This window comes from Echeneis naucrates, chromosome 3 (assembly GCF_900963305.1).
Source record: "Echeneis naucrates chromosome 3, fEcheNa1.1, whole genome shotgun sequence".
NCBI classification, from domain to species: Eukaryota; Metazoa; Chordata; class Actinopteri; order Carangiformes; family Echeneidae; genus Echeneis; species Echeneis naucrates.
Window position 1 is genome coordinate 3,083,960 of NC_042513.1, and position 20,092 is coordinate 3,104,051.

General features: G+C 38.5%; 1 protein-coding gene across 1 annotated transcript; it reads right to left on the bottom strand.

Annotated features, from left to right (window-relative positions):
* Window positions 1–207: 207 nt before the first annotated feature.
* On the bottom strand, window positions 208–19,884 carry adam10a (ADAM metallopeptidase domain 10a). The gene is made up of 16 exons (XM_029498941.1): window positions 19,598–19,884; window positions 15,675–15,825; window positions 11,466–11,584; window positions 10,543–10,701; window positions 8,389–8,489; window positions 7,506–7,664; window positions 7,118–7,210; window positions 6,734–6,917; window positions 4,765–4,928; window positions 4,463–4,646; window positions 4,224–4,374; window positions 3,935–4,118; window positions 3,717–3,828; window positions 3,087–3,307; window positions 2,866–2,992; window positions 208–2,781 (listed from the first exon to the last, which is right to left on the bottom strand). Exons 1-16 carry the CDS (start codon window positions 19,671–19,673, stop codon window positions 2,675–2,677), a joined length of 2,292 nt encoding a protein of 763 aa, XP_029354801.1. The 5' UTR covers window positions 19,674–19,884; the 3' UTR covers window positions 208–2,674.
* Between the last annotated feature and the right edge of the window lie 208 nt (window positions 19,885–20,092).

Consider the following 20,092-nt stretch of genomic DNA (forward strand, 5'->3'; position numbering starts at 1 on the left):
GACCTTGAAATAGTAGATAGAGATGATAAAACCGAGAAGCTGAACAATAAACTTGTGTCAAATTGTTCTGCAGCTGCTCAAGTTAGACTCAAAAATTTTGCTCTAAAGAAAAATGACTCATAACATAATCTAATTGCAAACATGGCTAAAAAACTCAGATATGCATGATACTACATTTTTCTATTGTCAACAAATGGGGGAAATGAATTGAAATCAAATCGTATTTATTAATATTTTCAAGTAGTTTGAAAGAAATTATAGTTCAGCACAATAGCTTTGCAAATTTAGCAAAACTTCCAAATTAAGCAGAGAGGAAAATCGACCCAAAAAGTAAATAGAAAATTCACAGAGACATTTAAATCAGACAGCAGTAATGAATCTATGTCCATTTGGATTCTCAGTTCACTGATTAACCAGTTTGTATGTTCTCGACAACAAACATGAAAGATGCAGTATTAATGCTAAATGCTTACACATCACAGTATTACAACAAAAAGATAACAATGATTCAGTGAAGCTTCTCTTCTACACACACTTTCATACACACATACACACAAAAGCTTTCAAATTTGCAAAGGATATTAAAGGAGAAGAGAAAGCACTATACCACTAGCGCCAAAAATAAAGACAATCAGCAACACAAGCAACAGAGGATTGTTCAGAAGTGTTGTGATGGCACAGAGGTGAATGAAAACTCATAAGACCATAAAAGATAAAAGCATGAAGGCATTTCACTGTAAGAAGGCGACATTGTTAGCTGTTGAATGCTGTGACGGTCTGCATAGACTCTATCTGATGGACATTCTGACACCCTGCACTGCTTCAGCTGCAGCTCCATGCTTCAATGACAAGAACAAAAACAAGCCTTCATTGTCACCCTCCCAAGACCCCCCACCCCAGCCCGGCAGAACACCTTTAAAAAACTATACATACATTTCTATATTTTCAAATAACTTTATATAACTCATCCATCCCTCAATGAGGGTGACATCAATGTTATCCGTCTGAAGACAAATGTAAAGGTTTTTCTTACTGCTAAAGCAGGCCTGCTCATGTTTTGATAACTTAGAAAGTAAATGGCATTCCGACAGACATGGAAACAAACAGTGGAATATAATAAGTATTTGTGTTTCCTTTTACATGGATTTCTTCAGTATATAGTGTCTTGTTTCTTATATTCTTTTGATTATCATACACTATCAAGCCCTAAATCACATTATCTGCACACTAACAACACTGCCGACCCCATATACTACGCTCCTATGATCACTAACACTAGCACAACTTCAGTCACACTGTTAGGGGTAGGCACATTTTTTATGTAATAGTATAAACCAACATGGTGTAACAAAGCTAACAACGTTTCTTGAGAAAAATCCCCATCTGCAAGAAAGGACAGAATAGAGTAGAGCAGAGTAGAGCAGAGCAGAGCAGAGCAGCAGCAGATGACTAACATAATGATTGTTTGCTCTGGTCAGTGCCTGTTATCAGCAGCAACAATAAAATTAGAAGTCCCCTCCCACCTCCCAAAAAATGTAACCTTCAAATATACAAATAATCTGAACTGCAAGTAAAAGCAACAAAAGCAAAGTCCACAATCATATTGAAATCAGAAATATTTATCCATACGGCTGCAGAGGCCAACAGGATCTAACTGCTTTTCAGTGGTTTTAACCTCATTCCCAAGTGCAAGTGTGTGATATTCAAAAGTGTGAGACAACCAGGTTGATAAAAAGCTATTTTCTCACCCTTTATTTCAGCCACACACCATAATGTAAACACAGCTGTAAAAACAACAGGACAGAAACTCAACTCTCCCATCTAATAATAGATTATAATGTAATCTGATTAAGATCACTTATCTACATTCTCTCCATAAAATGGCCCTCAACATCTCATGGCAGCTAACGAATCCCCCTCTGCACAGGCGTTGGCCTGGAAGGGTTTTACCCTGAAATACACATGCAGCACACTCTGCACACCCAACACACCTGTTTGCTGTTTTATTAATCCTGAGAAAGAGAACAGTAAAAAAAATTCATCATAAAGAAAATCTATTTAATTTGAAACAGAAAAGAAATCAAATGCAACTTCAGCACAATTGTACACAGAAAGAACATGTATGCTTTGGAAATAATAAAAAGGCTCAGGTTTCATGGTGTTGTGAATTAAAACCATCTAATTAAAATGGCAAAAAAAGAGTTTCCCCAAGAGCATGTCCGTTGCTTTTAATCGGTAGCTAAACCCCAGTTGACTTGCAGTCCTGCTATTGTACTGAAGATGGCAGCACTGCAGAAAGGTGGAAGAACAGGAAATAAAAAGGTTGCACAGATGAAGGACAAAGGAAGGCAACTCTAAGATAAAGCTGCTTCTCTTTCTGGCAATTCAAAGATAAAGACCATATAACAGATCTGTGAATTTCTCCTCCTGTCTTTCCTTGGAAAAATGATTTATTTCCTATAAAAGCTGTGTGAACCACTGCTAGTCTGGTTCTCATAGCAGAGGCGCTGTGTGAGTTTGTTAGGCTCCGAACAACCTCCTGGCTTTGTCCAGTAAATTTGTTTCAGTTGCAAGTTCTTCGCGTTTTTTAATATGTGGTAAAGGTAACTCTTTGGAGTCAAGTGCTCCCATTGTAGGCACTAGGATGAACCAAGGCAATAAGCAGGTCAGCGTCTCAGTGCCTCATATGTCCCATTTGATAGTTTTCTCTGTATTGACGCTGTTGGCGCTGGCCCTGGGGTTGTGAGTTTGGACCCCGCTGTCTTCTCCGCTTCAGTGTACCTACAAGACATCAACATCTCAATCAGGGTGCTAAAATCTATCCATCCATTCATCAACATGTTAGCATAACTAATATGATGGTACCTGGGAGTGGCTTTGGCGGTGGCAGCTTTGGGTTGCTGCTGGGAGTGTGGACGCTGCAGATCTTAATGAAGCCGGCCATTAGCATAACAAGAGCAATGCCCATCAACAGCACTGCCCACCAGTGATCCTGAGTAACATAGAATACATTAATGTCTAAATATAGAGAATGTTACTTTTCTTTTTTGGTATTTTTTACATATTTTCTGAATGGGGGCACTCACCACTATCCACTCTGCAATATTCTCATAGATCTCTGCGTTGAAGATGGCTTTCTTCAGCCTTGCTAGAGGCCCATCGGCGTCCACCAGACGACATCTCATGAATACATCACAGTAACCCTTAAAATCATTGCAGGGTGAGCCAGGCTGCAGTGTTGTGACTGTATGGTTGAAGTATTTGGCCCATCTGTCTGAGTTTGTGCTGCTGCAGGTGCTGGGCTGCACTAAAAGAAGGATGAAAAAACATTTGAGATACTGATAATTAACTCAGCCCTTCAGCGCAACTAAAAATAAAAATCAAAACTTTTTATTCAGTCATTCATCTTCCACCGCTCATCCGTTTCTGGGTCGTGGGGGGGTGCTGGAGCCAATCCTAGCTCACACTGTACGAGGGCAGGGTACACCCTGGACAGGTCACCAGCCCAGAGACAGACAGAGACCAACAACCACCCACGCTCACACTCAGGCCTACAGACAATTTAGAGCCACCAATTAACCCAAACATCTTTGGACGGTGGGAGGAAACCAACGCAGGCACAGGGAGAACATGCCAATCTTCTCATATGTCACATGAATATGACTATTGTGATTGGGTTTTTTTATTCATGAAGAGATTTGAAGTCTGTCACTCACTTCTCTCCATGCAACACACATGGCAAAGCTCAGCTGCCTCATCCTTGCCATCATGGCTGAGACAAGTGCAAACGTCCAGATTGTACTTTGCACAAATGGAGCCAGAGCACACCTGGTTAAAAAAAAAAGAAAAGGAAGAAGCAGGAAACAACTTTTCAACCCCTTTGGAGTGAAATAGAATTAACCGACTGCAAACAATGGTACCTAAAACAGCATACCCCGTTGATGCAGACTTGTGTTTCTGAATTGCAAGAGGTGTTGTTGGCCTTTGGTTCTGAGGTAGGACACAGAGCTGTACCTCCATTGCATTTACCCTCGAGGGCACACGCTGACTCTTTTCTGCACTTCTCATCTGTGCCCTTGAAAGTACATTCTGTTGTGCAACATGGGCCTTGGCTGGGACTGGGAAAAGAGATTTACAATCAGAAAAATAAATGAAACATGTATATGCTTGATAATTATTTTATAATGAGAGGACTATACAAAGAAATGCTAATCACATCTGACCTGCAGACTTTTCCAGGTCTGAGTTGGCACTTTTTGCCCTCCTCTTCATTGGCACTGTAGCAGCATTGATCATTACACTGATCACTGTAGCCACAGTCACACTGCTCTCCAGCTTCTACTAATCCATTACCACAGATAGGCTGGCCAGACTCTGTATACAAAAACAGAACAGCGTGAAAACAGAATCTGTCTTAAACACAGTACATATGGAGAGATATGTTTCTAAGAGAGAAATTTACCAACAAAACAGTTTTCTCTCTTGTTTATCAGGACAGCACTAATATTGCGAATGCTACAGATAGAGAATTTGTTATTGTTGAGCTTGTCCCCAGATGTGGCTCTGGCATACATGATGAAGTTGCCCTGTTCCTTCTTGACTTGTGACTTAGACTCTCCAGGAGTACATTCAACCCCAGAATCATGCTGTAAAATGTAGGAAAAGTAGGCAAGTTAAAAAAAATAGTATAGAGACATGCATGTAATATGTTGCAGAACTTGGCAGGTAGTGTAGTGGAAAAGTCCTGTGGATAATAATACTTACAGGAGAGCCAAAGTTGTGTCCCACCTCATGAGCAAAAGTGATGTGTGATACCTTTGGAGGGACATGGGTGGCATAGTTCTGCACAGTGATGATACCAGTGTTCAGGGACTTCTTCTTACCATCAGAGTACAGTTTGTTTTTCTCGCAGATGCCCCCAGAGCTTCCTGTGTCAGAAGAATTTAAAAAGTGAGTATGTAATACATTGTGTGATGTTGTGTAATGTATTGTTTTCATTTTAATAGCTTAACAACTTCTCACAGATGTGTTGTTTTTGGGCAAAATGTGAAAATTTGAGAGACATGAGCTTTTCAATACTACCACTTTATTGATGGAAAAAAAAAAATCATCTATAGTACCTCTGCATTTGTCACAATCCTCTGTGTGGTCAGCATAACCATACAGCTTTAAACTTCACTGAATATGCATGAGGACAAAGACTAAAATATCTTTCCCCATATATGTATTCAGAAATCACACTGAAAATCTTGCAGTGACTCACAATTTTAGTGGTTATCGTTAACTTAAAAAACGAAGGGAGGATGCGATTTTTCCTGTACACTCCTCCAGGACTAAAGGATGTACCATGAAAACTAGCTGACCCCTGACCTCCTTTGCACTTCTTTTAAGTTAATCAAAATGAGCTGGCTAAAAAAAAAAAAAAGTGAAAATGTGAATGTGAAAAATTTAACAAAACACTTTCAATCACAGTCACAAATTAGCATTGCTTTAGTGTTGTTGCTTTGCCCATTATATGTAAATACAGTGATTAACAAATTCATAGACAGCTTCTGGATGCAAAGCAAAGTATTAAGACCTAAACACTTAAAAGCAATAAACGGTGCATTCTTTATGTAAAACTGTAAATGACGATGCCAGTGCATTTTATGTTTGTATACTTAATGTGTGCATGTTCTTTCACTATTTTGCAGTGCAGTGTTTGTGTAAATGCTCATATTAAATACGACTTCAGTTACATTTTGCTAGTATCCTTGTTAAGTGTTTTAATATTTGAACAAAGGCAGTCTAGAACACTCAACAGCTCACTGCAACTCATCTCTTACCCTGAATCGATTCTTTCAGCTTACAGCTTTTCTAATTTGGCAGTATTGATTGTCTGAGTTTGCTGCTGCATTCTTCGTGTAGAACTGGTGGTGGCTGAATGAAGTGAAAAGAATTGGTAAGAGAGCCCTTAAGTATATAGAAACTAGTTAAATACATAGATTCTAACCAGTTCACACACTGATGAATCCAGGACAGCTCACACAGCACAGCTAATGCAGTTCCCTCTTTGTCCCATTGCCACCTTGTTTTGTTTTACGATCAACCTAAGTGATTCTGAAGATATGTGCTAAGTAAGCCAGTTTCATGCACTTCAGCTGATTATTGCAGCAGCACAAGACCATTAAAGCTCCCTTTCTACCCTTATGCTGATCTTTTTCAAAATAAAGAGGTTGACTTTAGTATTTTTTGTTCAATGACCATGTTTGTACTGCTTTATGAACTGTCTCTTTATGTCTCTTTGTGTTATTTTTAGACTTGAAATCCTCTGAAATCCAAAATTTCATTTGATTCTGATTTCAAGCCATTTCTAAGCAAGATCATGACTTGCTATCTTTGCTAACTGCTAAACACCTTGATGAACATACTTGGAGAATCAATCAAAAAAATAAATTCTGTCTCTATTATTATTCTATAATTAGTACTCTCAATTATTTTAACATGTGTGTGGTGTAAAGCCTATTAAGCTCTGCCGGGGCTGAGTTTTATCCGTTTATTATTTAAAGAAACATAAATGGCATGATAATGGGAAGTGTTGATCTGTCAGGTTTTCAGCATATGCTCATTCTAACCAACACAACACCACTGCCAAGGATGCAGAAATCTGGGATTTCATAAATATAGATAACACCGTTATACAGGGAGGAGCCACTGGGGCTGTGTTTGGAGTATGTATGTATTCTGTACCTACCTGAAGGAGCCCCAACCCAAGCCAAGCCAAGCACACCATCATCAAAGTCCCTGTCGGTGAAGACGTAGGCCAGGCAGTAATCATCATGGTTTTGTTCAGAGTTCAGCTCTAAAAACTTCTCCACTCCAATGTTGGCAAAACGAAATGGATTCGTTTTGTCCTTTTCATCCAAGGTCGTATTTATCTGAAATAAAGAGTTAAACATTTACAGGGTAAAGATGAGAGAGAAACACCTACACACAGATGGAGTATTAGATAGAGCTCAAAGTGTATGAGGTCATAAAGCCATAAATTGACAAATATTTCCACTGTGCTGTTGACACTTTCCACAATGTTCATGACTGAGCAGACCAGCACAACATCCAGATAGTATTAGTAGCTCACCCTGATCCTTTTAACCATGAAGCTGATGTTTCTGATGCCCAAGAAGTCAGTACCCTGGTAAATAGAGTCGATAGCCTTTACATGGCTTGAGATCTGGGGATAGAATGATGAAGTAATTAGGTGAATACAGATGTGGGGGAAAAAAATGGCATATCTTTCTAGCTAGCTTCTGCTATTTCCAGATGCTGAGATTTCAGAAAAATCGCCACTGACTTCAGATATAGCTAAGCATTTAAAGATGTAGATTGAAAGGATAAAGAATTAAGTTAGCACAAATGTGATAGTGCTGTTAAATACTGACCCCTAGTATAAATTACAGTTTATATATATGCAGCCAAAAGAGCCTCTAAATTTTAAAGTAATGTTCTCATACAGTATGGTGACATACTTGGGCAATCACAGCTTCTCTTGTGCCATAATATCTGAAGAATAGGTGGTCAGTTTGGATGAAGAGTTGGCAGGTGTTTTTCTCTTTCCCAGCTGCCCTCTTCCCCCTCAGACTGACAGGACCATGGGAGTGCTCCTCTTCCAACGCACTTCTAGCCCACTGTTCAATAAAACATCATACAAGAGGAAGATGAAGTGGTAAAACTGATGGTTAATACTATCCCTGTTTGCATACTCATGTTCAGAATACAGAAAGTAATTTCATGCATGATGGTTGCATATTACTTTGCAAGGCATTATAGTGTGGTTCAATAGTGTCCGGTGAATTTTGTCAACCCCCCCCCCCCCCCCCCCCCCCCCTTCAGGCTAGGCCTGACTTCAGCATGGCTAATAATATGATGAATATGATACCCTGAACTAGGAATTACCAGCTTTGGTTGTATTCCTCTACTAAAGAGTTAGTTTGTGGGAATAATAGTCATAACACAGTACCTCCTTGAGTTACAGAGGGAACAATAGTGCTTTTCAAACCTTTTGGGTTACAATTTGAAAATGAACTTTTGGCAAAATATATGTTGTGTGAGACCATTGACCAACAAATCCTTAATCCTTAATCCTTGAATCCAAATGGAAATATGTGCCATGTTTGTAAAAATTACAAGGTTTTACTGAGATGCATGATGCATGATGGTTAAAAGGACAACCTGAAAACACAATGACTCTGGTTATATTTATATATAGTGGTGAGGCATTAAATATGACGGTGCCTTCACTGTGCAAGGTGAAATGGTCATGCGATTGGATCTTTTTAATCTGACAAGCCATGTCAATTTATGTGTTTCATGATGAGCTGGAAGGACGGGAAAGGCTTTGTTGACACTTACTTTGGCTGGCTCTTCTACTGCTGATGCCTGGTACTTCCTCATCCTCTCAAACACTGAGTGGTCAGCGCAGCCAGCCTCTGAGCCATACTTATGAGGATAATCTGGCAGATAGGGAGGAGATGAGGGAGTGTTTGTGAGGTTCTTACACTGCATTGTGAATCTCTTTAGGGTCATGTTTGGTGAGCTGTAGAAGGCAAACTGAAAAGTGTGAGAGTAGCTACATGAGAAGTTTGAAGATAGAAAAGGAATAAGAGCTCTATCATACTAGTAATTCAGAGTTCCCCTCCTTCATCCTCCTTTTCTTTGTAATTTCTTAGTCTTTACAATCACATTAGATTCATATCTAGAGAGCACATATTCATATAGCGATCCAACATATAATAATGTTTGACATAACATTTTCCAACATCAGCTAAAAAATAAATCAAAGGTGCAGGAACACCAGTACTGAGAAGTATGCCATATTTATTTTTGTCTGATTTGATGAATATAATAATATTAGATTACAGTTTCTGTCCTTTAAAATAAACTTTTTCCATAATGTTGTCAAGTGCTTATCATAGAGTATCATCGAGCCTATTGAGATATTTTTGGTACATGGGTACATTGAGATAACTTCTGTTGTGATGTGGTGATACTTAAATAAACCTTGGCTTGAGAAAACAGCTCTACAACACTTTTTATTCCAGTCAAGCAGGTCCTGCAACATATTTTACAAGTTAACAGCAAAATTCTCACCTCTTGGTTAAAGTAATTTTACAGGCTATTTAATATTTTAAGTCAAATGTAAGTCAGCATCTGATGGCCAACAGAACAAAAATTAACAATGCAGATAATGTGCTCATGTTTTAAATTATTTTAAAGTGCTCATGTAAAATGGGGTTTAAAAAAATGTCATGAAGCCTGGAAATCAATGTGTCCTTCTGCTACTGGTTCAGATCAATACATGACTGTGAGTCACTTGTATTTGCAAAACTAGTGATCCCATTAACAGCAGTGCTGGACATCAGCCTGAATCACTAAAACGCCTGTTGGTCATTCATTAAATAGAACAGCCCAGTGTTGGTTACTAAACAGACACTGAAACAACACATTCAACTCTCACAATGTGATTTCAATCTTTACAGAGAAAGTCATCTTTGTTCCTCCAGTGAATGCGATCTCATTCAATTGCTGATCAAAAGACTTGCGTTCTTACATTTGTATTTTCGAATTTCCATTCCTTCATCTCTTTCACTTATATCGGCATCAAAAGAAACAAAGACACTTGGCTTTTATTCCAACATTATGTGTCAGTAGAGTTCACACAATCCACAGTCCACATTCTAACTCTCCAAAGAGATTTTCCATTTCTCACAGTCAATTATCAGTAAGCACAGATTTAGGGTGGGGTAAATATCAGATTCATTGTCAGCCAAATTCAGTTCATTGAACTGGAATCACATGTGTCAAGTTACTGGGTGGAGCTTTGACAAATGCTGAGTTTGCTTTATTTAGTCTAAAACCACACATTGCGTGTATAAAATCTATTGATATTTCAATAGATTCAATAGTTGTCTTTTGTTGCAGTTACCACTGAGAACTTTTTACTGGTTGTAATCTGACCTTTAGCAGTGGCTATGAGTCATCTCCATGCTGTGTGGAGCTCCAATCCTGCCTTCAGTATAAATACTGTCTACAATCTTGTCTATTGCCCAGGACGTAGCCCGGAGTCTGTCAAATGTAACCTTTTCTCCGATCTTGTCAAGCTGGTCAATGAACTACCAGCAGCTTGCTGCACAACATGTACTATACCAGCACATCAGTTTTTTTTTTTCTCTTCATAAAGGCAAACACAAAGTCTCAATTTTCAACATGCAATCAAATTTCAAAAGTATTTCATTAACTTGATTCATTTTTTTATCAACATATTGTTTTAGAGCACATTTTAAAAGTTGCCCTCCAATTTGTATTATTACCAGTTTTTTTTCACGAAACTAATTAAAAAAAAATTGTTTTAACTTAGCACTATCACCAAGTGTAACGATATATGCTGTTACAACAAGAAGGCAGAAACCCACTCTATTTGGAAAGTGCCTGTATACAATTGTTGTGAATTGGCACAATTCCATAGTTTTAGACTGACTATAGTGCTTTTGCTTAAACCTCACTTACCAATGTCATCTTCATGATAGATGACAGAGTGGAAGGGCACACTCTTCGTCTGTAGGTACCTCTCTGAGGGCTCAACATAGTATGTTCCTTGGTGGGTTTTAATGAGGCCCTCAAAGCGGCCATTGACCACAGAGCCATGAGCGAGAGTGTCCTTTTCCCCTGAAACACATAAAAGGAAGGGTGAACCCAGATAAACAAGATACAGTTAAGCATTTTCAACTAAAGATCAAAGCAATAGTATATACTCTATACTGACCGAATGAAACTAAATATGAATCATTTAACTAACCCCCCCCCCCCCCCCCAAAAAAAAAAAAAACAACAAAAAAAAAAAAAACATTGCATCCAAATGGCTATATCACATTCAGCTACTTGCTGAATCTGAACATATCTTAAGGTTACTTAGACACAAACTTCTTTTGCAGCATGCCAAAATTTTGGAAAATTGATATAATCACAACATATATATCCAGTTATATTTCTTAATTCTGAGATCTATGAGAGGAGATTCAGAAATGTTTATGTGAAGGTACGACCTACAATAAGTAAAATATCTATATCAAATACATATTGATGACAAGAAAAATGTTGTAATTATTTATTTTGCTCCTTTGAACTTTAAAGGACACAAGCAAAAGAATATATGCAAGGAGTAATAGGATAGAGCAGGCAACTACTGTTAAGTTCTGCACATCATGGGTTATGATGTAACAAAAAATATTTTTTTACAAAAACAACACTCACTCACACACACACACACACACACACACACACACACACATACACGATGGGGCTGATGTACAAATGACAAAATGATAAGTGATAATGTAGCCTTTCGATCTAATTATGAACACCATAATTGGTTAGAAACATTTCTAGCTGTGAAATGGCATGTCTTACCAGGATGTGGTTGTGCAACTTACCAAACACCTCTCCACTATAAATATGCGATGTATCACTAGGTGTCTCCTCTCCTGACACCTCAATGACGAGATCTGGAGAAAAGAGAGTTGTATCCCTCTTCATCCGCAAGTTAAAATGTCTTAAAAAGAAAAATATGAGAAAATGTCTGGTTAAGAGAGAAACAATATCAGTTTGACACTCAAACCCTTAACACTGGGCACTATTCACGCCATACTCCCATAGGGGAGTTATACTATAAAGGATTAGGCAGCTAAGGCAACTCTGAGATTGACCATGATGCTGTGCTGGTTGCTGCTGAGTGTTGCTGTGCTGTGTATCTTGAGGGAAAACACATGAACATTTTTGCACAGCCATAGAACACTTTTTGCAAGCCTCTTGTACACATAGCCATGGCAGCAGAAAGAAAAAGAGGCATACATCACATGAGGCACAAATGAGCCTCTCTCTTCCCAGCAACCCGAGGTGATACAGTCAGTACAGTCAGGGGACCACTCCCCACCAGAAGTCTCTTTCGTAATCTCATAATTGGAGCCTCAGGATGATGACTCAAAGGACATTAGTCACCCTATGGGCTCTGAACACTTTGTGGATGGTACCATTATTTCCTCTTTGGACTTTTAGGAAATATTTTGAATATCTGTCAGCTACTCCTAAAGCAATATTATATTCCCAAAAAAAAAAAAAAAAAAAATTAATTGACATCTAACGAGTGTAGTGCCCCCAATTTCTTATGGGTCAAGCTCCAAAAACACTACATCATCCATTTCCCGTAACACAAATAATAGCATCACTAAATTTGCCTGGAAAAGGTCCATGTGTATTATTTTCCCTCAATATCAAAATGATGACATCGGGATTCTTTTCTCAAATGTTGGATAAAACCTGTCACAGCCACAGAGGAAAGAGAAGGCATGCTTTCAAAGTGCCAAGTGGTAAACTTGCCTAAAATCTTCAAAATGCCCATTCAGTGTCTTTGTAAGTCTGGAAGGAGGAGATGGTAAATTACATTGCATGGGTCAAACACAGACCAGGATTTCCTTCTACAGGATGACTCTTTCACATGTACCAGCATTCAGCTTTGCCTTTATCATTACAGCTTTTATTTCACTCACATTAACACATGTACCAACACCCACACATTAATTTTTTTGTTACGGTACAGGTAATTTTGACGTATTTGCTCCCTTTTGCCATAAACTAAGTTTATGGTAAGCAGTTATTCAAAGTATAAAGTTAACAGGGTCAGGGGGATTTTTCTTCAAGTGGCCCCATTTATCTGTAATAGCAATGTTCTGCAAAGCATTTTAACTGTTTTTTACCCCCACAAAATAATTTTAAGCAGTAAAGGGTCTCTAAGTGGGAGAACACTCAGTAAAACACAGTTATGGTGCAGCTTCTCCATGTTCCACTTGCTTACTTATTTCTCTGTAATATTTCCAAATAACTGGGAAGGGATGCCAAGAAATCATTGAACATTTAAACATCCTCCCAAATGGTCAAAGGTTTTCCCAAGTGAAAATAAAAACAAGAGAAAGAAAGCAGTATTTTATGTTCTAGACAAAAGAAATTGCTAAAAAAACAAAACAAAACACAACACAACAACAGGCAAAAGAAGAGCAGGCAGAGGATCAAGTCTGTACTACACATCTCAGAGAAGCAACTGACTGCTAAATTATTCAGACATCTCAAATGCTGAACATACTAATTCAAGCATCATATCCTTTGCTCAGTAAGCAGGCCAACTCAAAGAAATAGTGTACTCAAGCAATGTCTACAAAGCTGGCAATATCAAAGATGTATCCATAAAAATTTCACAGTTTGTAGTTTGGTTGAATAATCACATTTCCTGTATTGAAAGCCATATTCTGACATATTCTACTTGCAGATTCTGGGAAACCCCACACATGCACACAAGTCACATAGGCTGCTAGTGCATGTTTGGTGTTTTTGTGGAGAAAAAAGAGATTGTGAACAAGCACACCTAACGTGGCGCACACTACAAACACATTTTCTCAGAGGATGACACATTTGCTTCTGAAAAACGCCAGAATGTTAGTTAGTTTTAGAAAGAGGAAATATATGTCTTTTAAATAAGTCTCATTCATGGAGAGCTAGACAAAAAACTGAATGCCACTTCCAACAGCATTGTACTCACTAATGCTTGACTATTTCTCAGCACTTCTTTCTGTAAAGAAGCCCTCCACAGAGACAACTGCCCTGCCTTGTTCCGTTACTTGATCCAGCTACAAATACGTGAGTGGGCACGGATGCAAGCTTTTCTCTTGTTACACCAAACCTCTATACTGGACCACAGTCTTGCTCTCACACAGGAGAAAGGGTGTTTGGACACACAAGTACTAATAATTTAGGCTAGATATAAAAAAATATAACACTAGCTTTATACGATCACTGGCTTGATTCTGTTCACTTTACAGTAATTTGATTAAAATGATAGAAAACATAAAAGCAGTGTGAGGTCAGTAACAGAAGAGATGAAAGCCTTGAGACAGCTCAGATCAACATTAATCTTTCTGGCACATAAAATAAAAATGTACATTTCAAGCAAGACACACACGTAATTTTTTCTGAACTTTTGAAAACTGCACCGTTTACAACTCAGTGTTCATAATGTAAAACTTAACTTCCTGCCCAACAACATAAATTTGCATTAATGAAATTCTAATATATGTAATTTTACATAACAGCCAGATCAATTACTATGTTAATATGTAACTAGTAGTTGTTTCTTGACACTACCTCAAAGTGTCATAGCATGGCACAGTACTGTGTACTTGCAGTATATACTTATATTATTCATTTTTACTCTACAACTCATGAGCAACTCATTGTGAGAGTTTGCTTACAGCAGAAATACTGCTGGTTTACCTCCAATTTGACTTCTTCAGAGACTGAGAATGATCATGCTGTATGACCCTGTGATTACTACACAATTACAAGCAGGGCCTGCTGTTTCTCAGGGCCATCAATGACAGGAAAAGCCAAGAAAGCACCGGAAAGGGATCTGTTTAACAGATAACCCACAACAGAAAATCTTGGTGAGGACGAAAACAAGGGCAGCTGCCTGAAAAAACAATATTTCTGAGGTAAATTATTATTATACTCTTAAACATGGCATAAAAGAAGTTAGGTAATGGTAAAGCAGCTAGAAATAAATTTGAGACAGAGAAGTGCAAATAGAAAGAAATTTCCCATAAGCATGAAATTTGAACTGGGATCATGAGAGGATATTCAAATATATTTTCTGTCTATGTTTGTGTGTGCATATTTGGACATATCTATGTGGTAAACAAAGACAAGACATTTATGTTCAAAACTGAAGGCAACAGAAAAAAGCTTCTGTCAGTGGCAAGTTATACCCAACCGGTAATTTGTCAGTGTTCTTTCAAAATTACAACCTGTTACTTTAAATGTTCTTGCCCTTATTCATGAACTCATACAACTGTTAAACAGCAAGTTGAAAACGCCTAGTTGCTTTTTACAAATTCAGCTGATACAAATATGAAAATATTTTAGCTGTGATATCGCTTGTAATCCTGTCTGCAAAATACTGAAGGAACCACTGTGCTCAGACAAGATGGCCTTGAGAAGAAACAGAAAACGCTGACAGAGATAAAAAAGAGAAAACATTGGAAAAGGGGACATTTGATTCCACCTTGCAATAACATTGTTGGTCTTGTTGGTCTCAGGTGTAAACCCCACACAAGACTAAATCTGTATCTGCATCTAGGATGTTCCCTCACATATATAGCTATCAGACATTTTTTAACACGTAGAAAAGAGTTAGCACACCAAGGGGGAATTTTTGTGCTTTTCCATTTTAATGCCATTTCTCTGTACCATATAATGGTATACTGTAGATGTCTTTCATCTTTTACTTTTTTTTTTTTTTTAGAACAAGGTGTTTCAATGAGAAAACATTGCAACTGAGCCATAAACAATGAAATTACATATTCAGTGGCACTGATGGAACTAAATGAAAATTTATTCAAATGCAAAACCAGATAATTATTAATGTGAGGAACATATAAATATATTTAATCTTGTGGTGATGACTTGGTCCCTAAACAGTGATATGCCCAGTGCAGCACAGGCCAAGGTTATTATAGGGAAAAAAACAGGAAGGGGAAAAAGAAAAAAGCCATCAAAAGAGATATTACACGAATGTGTGTGCTTGTATGGAAACTAACCTTCCATGTGCATGGAAGTCCAGGTGCACAGTGCTGTCTTTAGGAGAAAGGGCCCTCTTGGCCCTCTGGTGACTCTTGTGCAGGGCTTCTGTGTCATATGACAGACCTTCATAATGGCGAATGTATTTGTTCAAGGGTCTCTCAAACTGACCTGAAAGAGAGTTAGATGGCTTGTCAATCGCTGTCAACAAAAATTGGTGAATGAAATGTGCACATTGTATTGATAAGTTAATGACTCTAGCTCCAATCAATATCCATCTTATCTCGAATGTGACTTATACAACAGGGAAATATTGCAACGTGCTATCCCCCACAAAGAATTCATAAAAAAGGTTGTTTTTTGTGGGGGTTGGAGACAGTACGTCACCAGTCTAATGTACTTCTTTTTACCACAAGCTTTCATCAGATCATGGCAAGGTCTGTTTTGTAAGGAAAATTCTGGAGAAGAATTGCGTATGTAGACCTAAGGGAATATCGGCATATTGCAACATTTTAGCGAAACATGGTAGGAAAAGTGTTGTTCATCACTGTAATTATGGCATGCTGTATTCAAGTGAATTCAATTATATTTCTGATGCGAGCCAGCATATACCAAATGAGTGATGTCTCTCCCTAACAGCACCCAGCTAAAGCACTCGCTGTCACTCGCTAGATATGCCTAATGGGCTTATTCGACTTACTGATGTGACCCCACAGAGGTAATCCTGCTGGCTTTTATACTGACCATTTTCTTTGTTCTTTCCACAAAGACAAAGAAAGCGGTCTGTTTAAAAAACAAGTGAGGAGCATGTGATGCACATCAGGTGACAGAGATTCTGTTTCAGTGGTACTGTATGTCATTGTGCAAGCTCAGTGACTGAGTTTGCTGCAGGCTGTTCAAATGCTAATCTGAATTCCAGGGCAACACAGAAATCTACTAACTAAATATTGGCCTCAAATTATGACTTATAAAAGAAAAAACTGCTTTGACCCAAACAGCCTTTTGACATAGATTGATTAGAAAAATGTACAGTTTACTAAGAGACACCCACAGGCCAAAAGGATTTCACGGGTGACGCCCCAGTCCTTGTATTCCAGTGCTTCCGTTTACTTTATTACTGTCGGGTGTCTATGTGGTGGGAGTCACAACTCTCCAAATAAGGAGAGGCTGTACCAAGCTGGTAGCAACATGTCCATGAATGCAAAGAAAAAATGTTCTAACAATTAGCTTCTTTAGCACTGCTTTGTCAGTCATAATAATGGTAGAAAACTAGTCAGAACACACAACAAGTATAAAAAAACAACACAAAGGGTTTAAGGTTGAGCAAACATGTCGGTGGCATTTGGCGCAAATCTAAACTGTAAACATAGGCCAGTAATAACTTGGCAAAGTCTAACATTTCTGGGATGTATTAGCCTTGCTGCTCACATTAATCAAATGGAAAAATGTACAAATACATCATATCAATGAGTGTATCAATTATGATTACATTTATTCTTCTCTAATAGATAGCTTTTATTCGCACACTATCAGCCTGATTATTTTTTCAGCTACCAGAGTTACCAATTTGTTAAAACTTTTAACGGTTGCTTCTTGGTGGCAGATACTTGACTAAGTGTTCATCGCAAATTCATGAAATGGCATTAAATAACTACTGTGCAGTCACACCTCTTTCATGGGTACAATATTCACACAAAGACATGTAGTGAGTATAATAACAAAAAACACTTTGTGCTTATAGTTACAACAAATACAATAAAGGAACATGTCAACTCCTTAGTTGATAGATGCATACTTTATCAAGAGAAATATAAGTTAAGTGGGTTAAGATTTAAATAGAATAGGTAAAATCAAACCTCAGGAAATCTGGAGCATCCCAGTGAGAGAACTGCAATGTCCCCAGTTTAACGCTGAGGCCCTTGGTCATTCCAAAGATCTCCACTGCACTCCACTGATGGAGGCAAAAGGTCACCCTTGATTTTCCACGTCAACATCCCAGACAACATTTTTCAAACTCTATCAACAATGGGCTGTGTTGGTGCTTCAATATTTCCACAGACTTTGAACAATCGTTCCTGCAGCTCCCAAACTTCAAATACATTGAATCATTACATGAAAGCAATGTATCAGTGTCACTTTGTCATTGCCTGTGTTAATTCACTAAGAAATATTGTCTGAAATCTCTGAGCAGACAGCAAAGCAGAAAAAAAATGTAGTTGGTAGTCAATTTCAATGTAAAGGAAATGTCTTCATGACTTCAGTGCAATTGTTAACACAGAGGAAATCACTGGCAGGAACAGAGGAGGTGGTAATATCAAGAATCACAACTGATCCGAGCCTTGAGGTGTACTGACATGCTGGGTACAAGACATCAGAAAACCCAGAGCTCACTGAAACTAAAATGTCTTTCCTCAACACTGTGTAAACATTCAGGCAAACATACAGTTTGATAAATAACAATGAGGGGGTAGGTTGTAACCAGCAAAAAAACAAATCTGAATAAAATTGTCCATAACAACTCTATGCTTCATTTCTCAAAAATCTTCTTTGCAATTAACCATCCATTGTGAAAAGACAGTAACAGCAGCTGTGACAGAGGCGAGATAACCTTGTTTACCAGAAATGCTGGCTTCCTCTGACATATTTGATGAGTATATTAAACCACAGATATCATTCACCAGCCTGCCTGTTATATTGACATTTTAAAGCAAAACAGGCATCCTACACATGTCGAATACCATAAAGAGTTAATTTTAAAATAGAGAAAATTGTATACTTTTTCAAAGTTAGTGATTCAGCCTGCACAGTCTCAACACAAGCTCAGAATTGCTGACAGAACAGACAGAATGAAACTAAGTGACTGTTATTTACCTCTGCTTAACTCTGTGTATAAACAGCCAAAAACAGTCTCATGGAACATATCAGAAACAAGCCATAAATGTAACCTACTGTGAAAGCTCTAGTTAGTTTCCTGTTCAGATTTTCCATACAGTCTATTGATGGGTTTGGAGCGTGAACAACAAACTGGTTTCCAATGTTGATGAGAGAATATTCACATTCACATTCAACTGTTGCATTGTATTGCTTTCTTACGATGAATGCTTTTTAAGCTAACCTCTGAATATAGATCCTTCAGGAATAAGCATTATTTTTTACTATCGGGGTGGCCTAAATTTGCCTACTTCTGTTTACATAATGAACGGAACTGTAGGTTTGGTGCGACTTACATGGTTAATGTTGACTTACTGTAGAAAGTCCGATATCTACAGTAAGTAGATATCGGACGACTTATCACGACTTCGACAACTAAGGCAGCAAGTGTAAATTGTTAGTAGTCCCAGGGAAGAAAGAAAACACCGTTTCTGGCGTCGTGTGAATCCTGTCGTGCACAACAGCAGTGCCTGATGGAAACTTTAGGTGAGGGTGTGTTAGGTACAGAAAGGACATTTTGAAAATGAATTTAGCTGACAGGCTCGCTGTAGGCGGATGGAATAGACAGTGAGACGTATCGTGTATCAACACAAAACCTCCCCTATATACACTCACAGAAACTAAACTTAGACGTTGTGTGAAAATTATTCACAACACAGGTGAATGTTTGTTAGCTACTTGTCACTCAACTCTTGGGTCTTGTCTAACGTCCGTCAACTAAATGTTAATGTACCACTGACAAACTAGCACACGCTGGCCAGCCACTAGACGCCTTCACCTGTACGAAGCACAGGAAATGAACCTGACATCCAGTCAATGCGGCCTGGTTAACCTGCTCTGTGTGTGCTGTGTAACAAACAAACAGAGACAGGTTAGCAGCTACAAACACCACAGTTACAACATTAGCCGGCTAGCTAGCAAGTTGGATACAACTGCCCGATCCGATTAGCGGTAGCTCCCCTGACGATCACTCAACACTTTGCATTCAGCTTTGAATCTGAGTCAAACTTACCTGTAATGTCTTGTAGGAGGCAAACAAGTAGAAATAGTTTGAGTAATAACATTTCGAGATTTCCAGTAAAGCCCATTAAAAAAAAAAAAAAAACAGCAAAGTGACCGAGTGGTTATCGCTTATTGCCTCTTGTTTCGTTTTCTTTCGCTTAAAAGTGTAGTGGCCCTTCCCTGTTATCTGCCTCCCGTCAAAGGGCACCGGCTGAGTCTGTCTCAGCCGCCAAAACCCAACGTCAGACAGTCAGTCAGTCAGAAAGGCAGACAGACAGACAGACCGGCCCACAGACAGATAGACAGGCCCTCCTCCCTTCCGGTGTTAGTTGCTGAGAGAGCCGGGACACACCCATTCCTGATCTCACATTGTTGTTGTGGGTTGAGCGGATATAAAAAACAGCTACAGATGACTTCAACACTGTTTAGGTCTGCACAAACCCACAGATAACACTGCGGTGTCAACTTCTGAGAATCCAACCTGAAAACGTAAACACCAAACTGC

Bases quoted from the DNA above. Each gene is read 5' to 3' on its own strand.
- adam10a (XM_029498941.1), bottom strand. From the start codon at position 19,673: ATGGGCTTTACTGGAAATCTCGAAATGTTATTACTCAAACTATTTCTA. The intron at 7,665-8,388 runs GTAAGTGTCAAC...TTTATTGAACAG, and splicing joins CAGTAGAAGAGCCAGCCAAA to TGGGCTAGAAGTGCGTTGGA. The intron at 4,929-6,733 runs GTAGGTACAGAA...CTTCTGACACAG, and splicing joins TTGGGTTGGGGCTCCTTCAG to GAAGCTCTGGGGGCATCTGC.